Source organism: Camelina sativa, chromosome 15 (assembly GCF_030686135.1).
Source record: "Camelina sativa cultivar CO46 ecotype springtype chromosome 15, ASM3068613v1".
Classification (NCBI taxonomy): domain Eukaryota; kingdom Viridiplantae; phylum Streptophyta; class Magnoliopsida; order Brassicales; family Brassicaceae; genus Camelina; species Camelina sativa.
This window is the reverse complement of record NC_141894.1, coordinates 27,348,548-27,364,240: the sequence shown is the minus strand read 5'-3', so window position 1 is coordinate 27,364,240 and position 15,693 is coordinate 27,348,548. Positions and strand designations below refer to the sequence as shown.

Genomic DNA, 15,693 nt, shown 5'->3' with positions numbered 1-15,693 from the left:
TAAAATTCATGTTTTTCTCGCCACTTTTGGATACTTTCTTGACATTTTTCCAATTGGTATTGGCCCATGTCATATTTGACACGCCCATCTATAGCCCATCAAATTATCTCTTTATTATTGATTTTTCTTTTTCCAACAATTGTCTTTTTCCCAATCTCTTCTTCTTCTTCTCCACTGAGAAAGAAAAAAAAGTTTACAAGAGGTTATTGGTTCTATGATTTTAATGGATTTAGAAATTCAAACAAAAATCATGTGTTATTCAATTCTAGATTTTAAAATACTTATCAAAATTATGTGTTATTGATCATATGATTTACAAATACTTGTTAAAATCTCATGTTATTCATTTAATGATTTGTTTTTGGATTTCAAAATCCACATTATGTTTTTAATGGATTTGAATGGATTTGAAAGTGTAAAATAGAAGGATTCAAATCCAAGGATAAAACATGTTATTTCAAAATCCATGTGTTTTGATTTTTACAATTTACAATTCCATGTTGATTTTGGAAATCACCTCTCCAATAGACATAGTTAACAAAATTTGATCAGATTTCAAACTTTAATCATTTTTATAAAAAAATAAACTACTTCAAAACCTATTCTTATAACCCCCTCTTAACATGAAGAGCGTTCAGCAGTGTTTAAATTTATCGAGAGATGGAGAGAAAAACAAATATTAGTGGCATAAAAATACATTTATCAAAGAATGGTTGTGAAAGAAATAAGAAAAAAGGAGAGAACCAGAGAGAAGAATTTGTCTACTTATACATATTCCCTTGTTTTCTTTGTCAGATACATTTAATGCGTTTTTAGGCGTTAGATTTAACAATATGTCAAATAAAGACACTTTTTATGTAGCGACAAGAAAAAAAGAAGACATTTTTTAATATTATTTATGAGAATACTGTAACTAGCTATAAGAAGATGTTTTTTGTGAATGCATTAATAAAAGATGATTTTTTAATTTGATTGAGATGAATTTTTATGATCCAGTAACTAGCTAGCTATAAGAAGAGCTTCGAAAATCTAAATGAAAACGAGAACTTCTCTGCAGGAAGCAAAATCATGTTTTTCATCCTTATTACCTATATGACTATATTTGAAAAAATCATAAATTCATTAAGAAGATGATGGTTACTTGTTGTTCAAGGAAACTCCAACATATTGTAGATAATACCTATATCATGAGTTTGGCATAACAGTTAGGAAAATGGAAAAGGAAAAGAGCTTTGCATAATACTCATAAACATATATAAAATAAACTAGAAATAAAAACATCAAATAAACTTGAACAACCAAACATAAAGTTTTCTTGAAAATAAAAATAAATAAAGAAAATAAACATACATAATACGATATTCTTAGCCATGTTTGCCTTCTTAGACATGGGAGGTAGGATCTTAGTCACTGTATCGACGTCGAAGCAGCCAAGACATCTTCAAACTTAAGGTCTTCAACAGCAAGAAGATCTGCCTGTGCTCCTTCGTCATAAACAAGTCCAAGGCAAACATGTAAAGATCACTGCCTTTCTCAACCTCATCCATGGCGTCCAAACACTCCATGCATTCCGGAATGGTATACTCGTATTTCTTGACCGAAGTCGATGCATCCACCGGAATATTCTCCATCAGCTCGGTATTGAACCTGTGGCATACCGGAGTTACAGTTTCAACATCCTCCAAGTCTAACCTAATCAGCGGAGTAGGCTCATGATCCTCGTCAACGTTGTCCTCATAATTATCAGCTATATCGTCACTTCCTCCTGTGACTGGCTCGTTTATGCAGACTGCTGATGAGGGAGCTGGTTCATGCATCTGTGGTGCTTCAGAATGATGATGGGTCACTCTCCTGCGATAAGTACGGGGTTGAGCATTTCCAGGTTCGATACCTCTGTAGATGGTTGCTAGTTTCTCAGCGTGAGGGATGGGATTCCATCTGTATTTTGAAGCTTTACGATTAACCTATAGAATCAACAACGACAACATAAAAAGATTCAGTCTAGTGTTATTCCCAAGCTTCAAATTTACCAATTGATATATAAAAAAAAGATATCGAGTAAACGTTTTGTTATACCTTCAAGTAGTTCTTCCAGTCCTCGTTGGTTGCTCCAAACTTGCCTGTATTGGCATCCCACTTCAAGGTGGGAGCACCAACAGTTTCACACCATTCCCTCCAGTTTTGCCTTGTACTAAACCAGTGGTTCTTGAGCTGCACTGGTGTGTAGTTTGCTCCTGTTTCCCGATTCATCGTCTCGACCATCATATCCCAAGTCTCCTTTGGATAACTTCCTTTACGTCTGGTTGGTTTGTTTCCTTTTAATGACTCTTGGAAACATAACTCGACAAAAATATCATGTGATGAGGACGACGACCATATATACCGAGGATGGCCTGTGTTAGACGCGGCGCTTCCAGTATCATTTTCTTCATCACCATCTATGTTAACATCTGCAAAGATAACCTCTAGTTTCTCGAAAAACAATGGAGGCCACTCCCACCGATACGGCCGAGCCTCAGGATGCACCTGTAACAAATCCAATCCGATGTTTATTATTATAAACAAACACAAAAACATTAGAATTTATATATATTTTTTAAATGTTGGTTTGTACCAGTAAATAGTTGGCCCAGTCTTGATCAGTGGCACCAAACTTTTTTGTCTGGGGATCCCATTTCATATCACTGCACTGAACCAGTCTTAACCACACCTTCCACAGTTTGAGCATCATATCATAATGATTCTTAAGCTGGTTTATGGTGAACCTCGCTCCCGTCTCTTTTCCAAAAGGTGTCAGTATATGCTTCATTCCAGGTAAATGCCCTAACGCCTTGTGCTTGACGCATAAGTCCACAAATTTTCTGTGGTATTCAGGTTGCCACGAGGCTCTCGGTGTCATAATTCTTTACTACATCAATAGATAAAGCAAAGAAAACAACAAAAACATATGTTATGTTACTTCCAAAATAATATTATATTAACGGTTTTGACCGGTAATACCGTTAGATACCGCGAGAAATAAATATATAAAATTGGCAGGAATATATATTTTTTCCATTCCATGAATCTACGGATTCTCAAAACATAGCTTTAAACCGTAACCAAATCTATATAAAGTATATATCCAAATATATATGTCATAGAAATTTTACATCATGGCTAAATCTAGAACTAATCCTAGTATTAAAGCCAGAAACTCATGAAACAAATACTATAAACAATTGCAATTGTTATTGTGACTTATCAATCAAATTCACAGAACAAATTCAATCTAGCAAAATTTACTTAGGATAATCTTCTAAAAGATGATCATCCAAAAACATCCAGGAGACCACAAAAAGATGAGGACACACATAAGACTTATAAAAAAGGTTATAACAATAGTTTTTGGAGTGCAGATTCTGAAAAACCAACTAGATCTAGTGCTTGTTTAATGCTTATTCATGTGATGAAACTATGCAATCTATGGTTCACAAAAACATAATCTTAAACATCCAGAAGACCACACTTGACGAGGAAGCGGAACACATAATACATAGAATAATTAGTCATAGCAATAGTTTTTGAGCTCTTTCTGTTACACTAGATCTAGTCTTATGTTAACCCTAACTTGTATTTAAATAAAAACGATTCTGTGACTCATGATTCATGATTGTCTAAAATGGAGAGCAATCTTAGACCGTTACGGAGGAGAACAACAAATTTTTCTTTGATGATTTAAACAAAACAGCAAGGTATATATATGTAAAACGTTTACCAGAGACAGACCGTTTCCACCGCTCAAGACTGGTGCTTCTCGTCTGAGATAACTATGTCTATGCGTACGTCTAGGGCCCCATTTTATAACGGCTGAATGGAGCTACTTCTCTGAGGACACTTTTTTATTATTATTTTATTAATATGTTGCCAGGTTTTAATTTGTTGCATAAAATGACAATTACTCTTTGATTCTACTAAAGCATATTGTGAATTTTTTAGTGTTAATTAATAAGATAGGTAAAGTATAGATTTTTATTACTTTAGTTACCATGAGTCGTGTTTTTTATTTCTTAGGCATACTTACGCTTGATGTTTTCTTTCTTCAAAAATAGGTGAGTTTATGTATATTATTTAATTAGGTTAATTATTATGAGTTTTTAATCATGTGGATGATTGAGTTTAGGCATAAAAATACTACATACACAAGCAAGTTTACGTGCTAGATCTTTTAAATATGACAAGTTATATAATTAAGTTAATTATCATGAGTCTTTTTTGTTATATACATGAACTTGATTAAGTTTACACATAATATTATCACAAGTACGTTTGCCCGTAAAATAACATGTTATATATTTAAATAAAAGTTAAGGAAAAATTTTAGTGTGAATATTTGATATTCAACATTATTCTCCAAAAATACATAGTAAAAATAGCAAATGAACTAAATGTAAAGTGTATTTTAGTCATAAAAAAGTGCAAAAAGTTGTCTATCCTTATTTTACATTTTGGTATTTAGTTATATCAAAAGTAAAGTGTATTTTAGTCAAAAAAAAAAAACAAAGTGCAAACATTTTAATATGAAATGAGTGAAAATTTATTGTCATTATTATTATTATTTTTTTTTACCAAGCAGTTTTAGTCAAAAAAAACCTATCTTTGGCTAAACATAATTATTATCTATTTTTTGGACAAGATTAAAATGGGAGACTTTTATTACTACATATAAAATAGTAAATCAGTAAATCTTATGGTCGAAAGAAAATAAATAGGAAGCTAAAAACAATATGAGAATTTTTGATAATCTTTTCCATTATCTCTATTATAATTTTTTTTTTCCAATTTTTGTATAAATTAAAATATTTGGTTAAGTAAAATATATGTCAAAAAAATTGTTTCAACTTAGACTTAGATTTGGTTGAAATGAAATTGAGTCTAAATCAATTTATATGGTTTTATTGACTTTGATTGACCCTGCTACAAATAGTATATTTGTGTAGTTGGATCATTATAGTCAAATATGATCTCTTGTTCTGTAGGAAATATTGAAGTGTCCTGATTTGACAAAACAACACATTGTTGCAGAAAATTATGACTCAACTTATCTTTTTAGTACTCTTTTTCTTTGCTCCCTCCTTTGACTCAATTCTCACCCTCAAAATTCTATAGCAGTAAAAAAACTTAACAACCCAACTCAATTCTCACATTTAATCTGTACAGAGATACACAAGATTATGTTCATCTTGGAAAGCTTGTGTATGGTCACAATCTTATTTGAGCATCTTGATCGATGTTCTACTTGTTGTTCATCTCATATTTCGCAGATGAATCAATTGAACAATATTCGTCCTATTTTATTCAACTCATCTTTTTCAAATTGTTTATATCTATGCAACTATTTCTACCAAAATTGTCTATGCAGAGATATCTCTTTCATAATTTTTTTTTCATTTAAAAAAATAAAATTAAATACAAATAACCAATAGATGTGCTCTTTTAGAGGGATGTATTCAATCTAATATTTTAAGTGATTAGTGAATTATCGCGGGCTACGCCCGGGTAGCAGGTATATTTGATTTATTTACTATTTTTATATGTAAAAGATACCATCACAAAACTGTTTATTATTATGTAGATCCAAAAGCAACTACAAATATATTAATTAAATTTAAAAATAGGTAAATGATATATTCATCTCTTTAACTTAATATTTGACTTTTTTTTAAAAAAATCTCTTTAACTTAATAGTTTAGTTTGTTTTAATTTTAGAAACAATTTATTCATGTGACTACATATTTAACATAAATCTATAATTTATTTTTAACGGCAATATTTTAAGTTATCATGTAGCTAATGTATCACCATGTATGTTAAAATTATTGAATATAATTGTTTGCATATTATTTTGCCATGAAAAACTCTTTGATTCATCAAAATAAATTATTTTGATAAATCGTTTCTTAAATTCAATGTTTATGAACTAAGTTGTATCTTTGTGGTTCTGTGTAATTTTTTGTAAACTCCTTTGAAATCAATATATTGAGTTAGAGGTTTCAAAGGAAACACTTTGATTTATTGACCTCTTTGCGGAAATCGAGCTATTGTTAGTGGTACAAATGATTAAAGCAAAAATACAATGGTTCTTAGATATCTATATTTTTTTAAAAAAAATATTTAAATTAGTTTTAAATTCTTTTTAGTTACTTTAGTATGCAAGTAGAAAGACTACCATGATGTTGTATTTAACATTGTAATTAAAAAAAAAAAACTATATGGTACTATTAATTTAGTTGTTTATTGTTTTTTTCTATATAGAAAGTTCTCCACAGTAATTTATATTTAAAAATCAAAATTCATTTTTTTCTTGTTATTAGTCTTTATAGTATTTCTCATTCATCTTGACATTTATCTTCTAACTGTCTCTATTATTTTTTAATCTATGTAGTGCAGTGCATATGGGAGTTTTTTTTTGCTATGTTAGCTACTGAAGAGAGTAATATACCTGAGAAATTGAACGAAATGAAGTCCTCATTAAGAATCAAAGACGAAAGCGAAGTGCTGTAAATCATCTTCATCACTTATTTGTTTGAACTACAATTTCCTATGTGAACCAAAACACTGGTGGTGCTTATTGATCAAATTCACTGCCCTCTTTTGTTTAGTTCATTTATTTTATTTATTTATCAATTTTTTTTTTTTTGATAACTCAGGGTAAATCCTCAGACCTATGGAGGGGTCCGAGACTAATCCCTGGAGAGAGTTTATCCCATGGGTAGGGTCCCCCAGACTTTCAAATGGGCCGTAAGCAATTGGCCTATACCCATGTGGCCAAAGGGATAAAGCTAGCAATTCTGCGCTTGAGGAGAATCGATCCCTGGCTTGGACCAACAGGGCGACTCTTCCTTCCAAGCTAGAACCACTAGCCCACCACATCGTGGTTTTTATTTTATTTATTTATTAATCTTTTTTTTTTTTAATTTATTTATCAATCTTTCTCCTGAGATACCTCATACCAATCTTCGGGGGTGTATTGAAACCATGATTTTGGAAGATTTGATGGGATTTAGAAAATTTGGAATTTTGAAATATTTTAGGAAAGTTGATATGATTTATTGTAAAATTCTTTCAAATCCCACGTAAAACCATAAGATTTGGATTTCTCTATTTTTAACTAAACAAATCCCACCTAAATCCTCCAGAATCTCAAAAATCATTAAAATCCAAATCCACAAACTATTTTGAATAACAGTAGATTTTAAAGTAGATTTTTAAATCAACAGTTCAATAACAATAGATTTTAATAGACTTTTTAAAATACATGATTGAATAACATATGATTTGTAAGTTTCACACAAATCACTTAAAATATCAAGTTGAATACACCCCCCTTCTTTGTCCAACAACAATATTTTTTCGTGAACGACATTTATAAAACTAAATCAAAAGCATGCAATAACTCTCTTTGTTTGGCCATATATTTTCTTTACTATGTACTTGTATATTATTCATTGATGAACCAAACAAAATGACTAATCGAAAAGGTTATGAAGCATAGTTCACATGATTATTTTTTACTGGAGAATAAAATTGTGAAAGTTACCTCAAATATCAATTTTTTTGTCTTGGTAAAACATATTCACTGGAAGAATTGTTATCTATTGACATCACACAAAACTTAGATAAAATATCTCGTGTTCCTTGAAACAACATGTTCACGTCTTAATTACATGTGTATAAACCTAAAGCTGTTCAATTAAACTTGCAAAGTTGTAAGCTTGTGATATCAAATTAAATTACAAGAGTCAAAGTCATTATAAACTGGTTCCATATCAGTCAACAGAATATAAGACCTGCAACACTACAATATGCATCCAAAGCATGACAGATGGTGATACCTTGTCATGTTGCTGACTTCAACAATTTACTGATAAAAACATCGGTTTTTCCATGAGTTTCCTTCTTCATCGATATATGGTACTGAAATGAATTAAATGAATTAAAAAGTACCATAAGAGAGATTTACACGTCTAAAGCAAGTCCCAGAAAGCTAAACACAAGTATTAAAATCTTATCAACTAAATAATGCTGTTTAGAACAAAAACATATCACAGTTCCAAGTTCCAAACAGTTGAAATTCAAATAGATATTTTAGGATTCTTACAACAATACTCAAGTTCCTTCATCAAAAAGCCTGCACTATAAACCAAAATTCACTAACCATGATGGAGACATGGCTTTAACGACCTTTTCCATAAACATTATCTAATACATGTGTTATATAGGCCACATCAGAGAAGAAATATGTCTATATGAGATTCACAAAAACAGACACCAACAAAATATGAGACAAATTTCATGGTTTACATGTTACCGAGGTGATGATGCCAGACGATTGCTATTCCAAAAACAAAGAATACGACAATAACTTGTTGAGAAAATAGATATTTGGAAATTAATAGAAAATAGATATTTAACTTACCGTATGTAAAAATTCATGATTTTCTCGCCACTTTTGGTAATTTGATATTTTTACATTTTTCCAATTGGTATTGGCCCAAGTCATGTTTGACAGGCCCAGATATAGCCCATCAAATTATCTCTTTATTATATCGACTTTTCTTTTTCCAACAATGTCTTTTTCCCAATCTCTTCTTCTTCTCAACTGAGGAGAAAGGAAAAAAAAAAAAAAGAGTTCTATCGTCCGTGAAAATTTCTGGTGTTCTTCTCATACTTGCTGATTGTTTCTTCAAAGGTTGGTTTCTTAATTCGATTTCAGTTAAGATTGTTACTTCTATATGTATCTCTAAGGTTTTAATTGTTCCATCGATTTCAATCGTTTTGGTTTTGAGTAGATGGTTTATATATGTTTCCATTACTTTTAGGTTTTTCGTCGAGATGTTACCCATAAGGTTGTGTGTTTCTTACATGGAATTTAGAAATTAATGGTGATTTATAGTGATTTATAATTTAAGGATTCTAAAATCGTTCGTCTCCTGTTTTAGGGTTTGAACAAATTAGCTCTATCTCGATTTGAATTTGCATCAAGTTATGATTTTTTAGTCAACCCAGTTTAAGTTCTTGTTTGCATCATCTCTGTATGTGAATTTTGTGTTCATTAGGTTCCTGTGTTATTTAGTTAGCTTCAATCATGACACAATTTTTTTTTAACATTGAACTCAGTTAAGATCTTAATTGCATCAGCTTGATGTGTGGATTCTATTGTTATTAGGTGCCTTAGGTGTTTATATAGTATTGTGATGTAGGTATATTATTACTTGTACCTCTTTGGTTCTTGTTCTCAAATCTCAATGCTGTATTGGGGATAACTCTATTTTTTCTATTGGTTTTTCTTTGCAGTTTTGTACACTTGGAAATATGGTTAATGCGAGAAGAGTGCATCCGGATTGTATAAATGCTTCGAATCCTTATCACGAGTGTGTCGAGTTTTGCTTTAAGAAAATTGCTGAAGTGAAGGCAAGATTGGAGAAGGAGAATGCAGGTTTGTGTTCTTTCTCTCTTCTAGTTGTTTAGCTGTGTTGATTCGTTTCCTGTGATTATGGTTTATGATTTTGATGCGTAGCAGAAGCTGTTTGAAGTTTATTGTTTGTTTGCTGTGTTATTCGTTTAGAGAGCTGCCCATTAAGTTTCTAGTGATGCTCAATGTGACTGAGTTTTGATTCTGTGATTTACTCACTCTTTGCAGACACGGATAGAGACTTGTTATTTGTTAATGTGATGTTCTGACTCATGAAAAAATCGTGTTGTTCTTAGATCTGAGACTTGTTTTTTTTTTGTTTGCCAAAAGGATTAGCTGAAGCTGTCGGTGGGAGTGGTCACCCTAATCGTGAGCAAGGGAGGGATTCGCTCGATGATAAAAGAATAGAGGAAGATAGTTCTGAAGAAGAAGAGGAGGAAGAGGATAACCAAGAACCTGAAGTAGACGTGAGCCAACTTACTGGTAGGAAGAAGAAGTTGTTTGAGTTGAGACTTAAGATGGTAAGTCTTTATGTACAGTCAGTTGTAACTCTTTAAAAATACAAAGATTTTATAAATGTAATAACTCTTCCATTTTTCCACTTAACTTTTTTCAGAATGAAGCTAGAAAATCCAATCAGACGGATGTCGGGAGTGAAAAGAAGAAAATGGAAGCACCAACAGAGACGAAAGGAATCTCAAAACAGAAATGGTTGGAGGAGAGGAAGAAAAAGATTGGGAAACTTCTCGATGCCAATGGTTTAGATCTGACAAAGGCTTATATGCTTGATACTCAAGAAGCAGCAGAATCAAAGTACAAAAAATGGGAAAAGGAACCTACGCCTGCTGGTTGGGATGGTACGTGACATTCTTACTGAATTGTTACTTTGCTCTCTTTTCATTAATGTTTTCACGTCGATCGTTAAATCAATTATTGGGAGGCTAATGTGTGAAATGTTAAAATATTTTCAGTCTTTAACCAGAAGACGTTATACAACGCATATAAGAAACGGACAAAGAACATTAAGGTTGATCTAGAGGAGTATAACAGAATGAGAGCAGCTGATCCAGAGTTTTACCGTGAGGCGTCAAGCTTGCAATATGGGAAGGTTTGTGATTAGTCATTTTGGTCAATTTTAGACTCAAATTTATATAGCAAAGACACATAGAATAGCTCAATCCTTTGTTAAACTTTTGCAGGCTCCAAAAACTTCGCAAGATAAGATAGACAAGATGGCAAAAGAGCTCTTCGACAGAGAACAAAAGCGACAAGAGTTTAGCAGGAGGAGAAAGTTCCGGGAAGAGAAGGATATCGATTCCATCAACGACAGAAACGAGCATTTCAACAAGAAGATCGAGCGTGCGTTTGGGAAATACACGTTGGAGATCAAAAACAACTTGGAGCGAGGAACTGCGTTACCCGACTAATCTACTTGAGCTCACATGGTTTGGAAACAAGGGAATGGATATCTGGTTCGAAAAGTAAACCTCTATGCTGTTGTTTGCTTATTTGTCTTTAAATTATCCTTGAGAGAACTAAATTGTAGAATGATCTTTTCTTTAGCCACCTCAAATCCATACAAAATTCTGTACCAGTAAATTCTCTGGCCAGAGTGAACAAACGGTAACCAGAGTTGTTTTTTACTTTTATGTTTCCTTCTCAAAACTAGAATCTCGGTAGCCAAAGCTCAGGAGTCAGGACATGCAAAAACTCTAAATTTTGGAAACAAACTTCATTTTCATTAACTGTGATTTCGGGATTGTCGAACCAAGTAAGGCATGTATAGTAGAGAGAGATAGTGATCATAAGTAACGGCTACATTGTGAAAGAGTGTGAAAACAATTGAGGTGTGGACCATTTCGTGTGGTGGTCCTTTATCTTTTTTCCTCTCCATCTCTGTTTGCTTTTGAGCTCTTTTCCAAAATTTTGACCTCTTTATCAAAAGGACCACACAAACCCTCTCTAATCTCTATCCTCTCTGTGTCTCTACTTTTCTGAAAAGACGAGCCGTGTGACATTGCTTATTGCTAAACTCCATCTTTATTCCATGCCCCAAGGCTTTAGCTATATTAGTCTATTACTTCTAAGTTCTAACTAAGGAGCATGTGTCAATATGTGAGTTGTTTGTAATCCGACAATCGGATAAGAAGAATCCAAGTACGGTAAGACAAAAACACCAAGGAATGTTTTAATTCGGACTACAATGTAAAGTGAATCATAAGATGTCCTACATGAAATAAACCAACGATACAAAGATGAATTAAACCAAACTTAACTATTGAAAATGAATAAATCCTTAAAAAGAAAAACATTACACCAAATTAAAAGTTAAAACACACACAAATTGCTCTCACTAAACACACATAAAACAAATTTCGATAGTTTCTAAGAAGTCTCTCATGCATGCATCAATTGGTTGGGTTGCTGCGGAATGAAGCCAAGGCTTTGATTGCTGCAGCTCTCAAGATGTATTGATGGTATGCTGCTGCTGCTAATGCTCCCACGAACGGTCCAACCCAGAAGATCCACTTTAATATCAAACCCATTAACCCAAAAGTTCAGTTAATTATTATTCAACAAAAACTAACTAAAACTGATTGTAAATGAGAGATGACTTTACTTACATGGTCGTTCCAAGCTTTGTCATCGTTGTAGATAACAGCAGCACCAAAGCTTCTAGCTGGATTAATCCCAGTTCCAGTAATGGGGATAGTAGCCAAATGCACCATGAACACAGCAAACCCAATCGGTAACGGTGCCAAAACCTAAAAATATAAAAAACAATCATAACATTTCAACTTTTTTATTTTATTATCATAGAATTTACACGAATTGCACCCATGCTGAAAAGTTGAAAACTATTCAAACATTACACTAAACCATTTAAAAAAAACATATGTAAAATATTCAAAAAGAATTCAACTTTATTGAAATTACACAAACCCATTTTGAAAACCCATGAAATAACATTTTTAAAGATTTCAACTTTATACACACAACCGGTTTGAGATGTTTTACTAACCGGGACGTGGGAGTCACGAGCGCTTCTTTTGGGGTCGGTGGCGGAGAAGACAGTGTAAACCAAGACGAATGTGCCAATAATCTCAGCACCAAGAGCAGTTCCGGTGCTATAACCATGAGCGACAGCGTTAGCTCCGCCTCCGTGACGTTTGTATGGAGTCATCATGAAGGCTTTAACGAGTCCAACTCCACAAATGGCTCCAAGACACTGAGCCACCATGTACGCAACCGCTCTAAGGAGCGACACTTTACGAGCCAAGAACAAACCAAACGTCACAGCTGGGTTAATGTGACCTCCTGCAGTTTAAACAAACTTCATATCTTAAACATCTTGAAAATGAAATATTATTAGTAAATTTTAGGAGAAGTTTTGTTGAACTATTTACCGGAGATACCGGCGGTACAATAGACGAGGACGAAGATCATGCCACCAAAGGCCCATGCAATGCCGAGTAAACCAACGCCATTACAAGGACCGGTTTGGTTCTTGTGGCCAATGACTGTAGCTACGGTTACGTACAGGAAGAGGAGAGTGGCGATGAACTCCGCGATGATAGCTCGGTAGAAAGACCAGAACTTAAGCTCAGCCATGTCTAGAAGCGGAGCTGGAGGTGGATCCACGTAGTCTTTGCCATGTCTTCCTTCTTCACTCACTTCTTTCGACATTTTTCTTATCTTAGCTCTCACTTTCACTATGGATATTTCCTTCTCTTCTGTGTTGCTTTATAAAGGAGAGAATCTTGCATGTTACATATCTATACTAGTATTTTTGCAATACTTTTTGTTGAAAAATATGTTTTTGGAAACATTTACCATTAAATACTATTAAATGTTTATATTCATATACAAACAAGTTTACTTAACTCTCTCTACTATTCTTATAACCAAACACAATTAAAATATTTTTAATATCCATATATATAATATTCTACAATTAATATAATTTTTAGAAAATTTATTCTAGATTTTAAGAAAATTCTCCTATCATCTCTTTTTGATTTTAAATTTTAAATGTAATGAATCATCATATAATACATAAATTTAATAAAAATCTATCTTTTCTACATATATTGTGATTTGAATTTTTTTAATGAACATATATTAATTAATTAATAAAAAGTGTATGTTCAACATGCATATATAGTAAATTTATTGTATATAGTAAATTATAAAATTTTAAGAAGTTTATAATTTATAAATGATATATCTAAACTTAATTAAAAATTTTAAAATTATGAATATTTAAACTTACTAAATTTTTTAAAATAACACAAACAATTTATATTACATGACGAGTTATATGACATGACAATATTGAATTGATAATATTAAAAAATAAAATATCATTAATATTATACGTTAATACAGATTAAATTCTTATTTTACTATTTTAACAACACTAATATAAAAAATGTCAAATCATGATTTAATTAAGATTGTATTAAACAATAATTGTTGTGCGGTATACCAAGGATAATATATTAAATAACTAAAATTAACAAAAGAGTACATTAGTAAGTTGAAATTAAAAAAAAAACAAAAGAATACATTTAGCAAAATTAGTATTAAAATAGTATATTAACAAAAAAAAAATCTCGCAGTATACCGCGGGTTATAATCTAGTGATTAGATAACATTAGGGTATATTTGTGATATATATATATATATATATATATACAGTAAAACCTCTATAAATTAATAAATTTTGCTAGTCCTAAGTTGGACCAGTGTAAAAAATAACAAAATTCGATAAGATAATAAGATAATATTTTTTTTTGAAATTCCAATGTAAAATATGGTCCCAATAATATCATAAATTAATGATCATGTAAATGTATATATATATATATATATATATGCTGATATAATATAGGATGCTTCTCCTAAACCTCATATCTGTAGAAAAATTATTATGTCATATCTTCAAACTATAATGATATAAAATATTCTATAACATTTCATAAAAATAGCTAAAATATTTTAAAGTTTTCAATTTTTGAATATGCATCATTTATATTTTGATAGTTTGATAGACTATTAAAATACGATAATTGATATTCTTATTCATAAATTAATATATATATATATATATATATATGTCATGTGTAGAAGTAAATTTGTCTATAGTATTTGTAATTTATTGTCAATAATATTTTTTAAATATTTCAAATTCAATTCTAATACCACAAAATTTACAACATCCGAAATTCTAATATTATTTTGCTAAAATTATCTCAATTCATAATTTTAAATAATTAAACAATTAAAAATATATTTATAAATTAATAATTATTAATTTATACTATAAAATAATAATTATTAATTTATAGATAAATTAATATCACTATAAATTAATAAAATGTCTTGGTCTCAATATTATGAATTTATAGAGGTTTTACCGTATTATGTTATGTTATGAAAACCTCACTATTGTAATCCCCTATTTAATAAAAGGAAAGTACACAACTTCAAATTTGTAGACTATATAATTTTAATAGTAGGTTATAATTGGGTTATAAAAAAATTGATATTAATTTGTTACAAGATATATGTTAGGTGTAATCCGTGTAAACTGTTCATTTTCGGAATATATTTCCAAAAACAACAAACATAATTGATTTCCAAAAATAATAAACAGAATATTCCCCTATTAATCGTGATTCCTAATATCTTAATCTATAAAAGTTATTGTAATCACGGAAGAATCTTCAAAACTGCCAATATAAATAATACAAATCACCTCTCACAAAAAAATACATCGCTCATATTCATATACCTAAAAAAAATAACTATGGTTACACAATGAAACCCTACAAAAATTTCTTCCTTTTGTTTGTTTGGTATCACGGATTGAAAGTTTTTTTATTTTAGATAATAAACAAAAGTTTTCCCCTATATAATAAAATTGAAGTACATAATTTCTGTTTGTAAACTATATAACCCCTATATAATAAAACGGAAGTACACAATTTTTTTTAGACTATTTAATGGCATCGTGTTTCATGAAATAAAAAACAACTTTTAAAGCAAATAAAACAATCACATATATGATGCTTTAAATAAAAATTACAAGATAAACAAAAGAAAATTCAGTTTGTGCTCTAGCACGGGTCCATTATATTTAGCAGATGTTTTCTTATAATTTATAATTTATATAAAAATTACAATATAAAAAAAAAAAATTCAACCTGTGCTCTAGCACGGGTTTTAATCTAGTT

At 31.0% G+C, this 15,693-nt stretch overlaps 3 protein-coding genes across 4 annotated transcripts; 1 reads left to right on the top strand and 2 right to left on the bottom strand.

The window, feature by feature from the left end:
• Positions 1 to 1,231: 1,231 nt before the first annotated feature.
• On the bottom strand, positions 1,232 to 3,860 carry LOC104748769 (L10-interacting MYB domain-containing protein-like). Of its 2 annotated transcripts, none has more exons than XM_087489357.1 (4): positions 3,758 to 3,860; positions 2,615 to 2,908; positions 2,077 to 2,526; positions 1,232 to 1,964 (listed from the first exon to the last, which is right to left on the bottom strand). In XM_087489357.1, exons 2-4 carry the CDS (start codon positions 2,897 to 2,899, stop codon positions 1,404 to 1,406), a joined length of 1,296 nt encoding a protein of 431 aa, XP_087345483.1. In that variant the 5' UTR covers positions 2,900 to 2,908; positions 3,758 to 3,860; the 3' UTR covers positions 1,232 to 1,403. The 2 variants fall into 2 exon arrangements, with proteins under 2 accessions (XP_087345483.1, XP_087345484.1); XM_087489358.1 differs by having other exon boundaries at positions 2,615 to 2,903; positions 3,758 to 3,813.
• Positions 3,861 to 8,587: 4,727 nt separating this feature from the next.
• On the top strand, positions 8,588 to 11,119 carry LOC104747481 (pre-mRNA-splicing factor SYF2). Its single transcript, XM_087488591.1, has 6 exons — positions 8,588 to 8,731; positions 9,337 to 9,478; positions 9,785 to 9,975; positions 10,071 to 10,311; positions 10,426 to 10,562; positions 10,654 to 11,119. Exons 2-6 carry the CDS (start codon positions 9,355 to 9,357, stop codon positions 10,879 to 10,881), a joined length of 921 nt encoding a protein of 306 aa, XP_087344717.1. The 5' UTR covers positions 8,588 to 8,731; positions 9,337 to 9,354; the 3' UTR covers positions 10,882 to 11,119.
• A 519-nt stretch (positions 11,120 to 11,638) lies between these two features.
• On the bottom strand, positions 11,639 to 13,322 carry LOC104747480 (putative aquaporin PIP2-8). Its single transcript, XM_010469113.3, has 4 exons — positions 12,862 to 13,322; positions 12,477 to 12,772; positions 12,079 to 12,219; positions 11,639 to 11,982 (listed from the first exon to the last, which is right to left on the bottom strand). The coding sequence occupies exons 1-4, from the start codon at positions 13,139 to 13,141 to the stop codon at positions 11,863 to 11,865; spliced, it is 837 nt and encodes a 278-aa protein (XP_010467415.1). The 5' UTR covers positions 13,142 to 13,322; the 3' UTR covers positions 11,639 to 11,862.
• Positions 13,323 to 15,693: the final 2,371 nt, after the last annotated feature.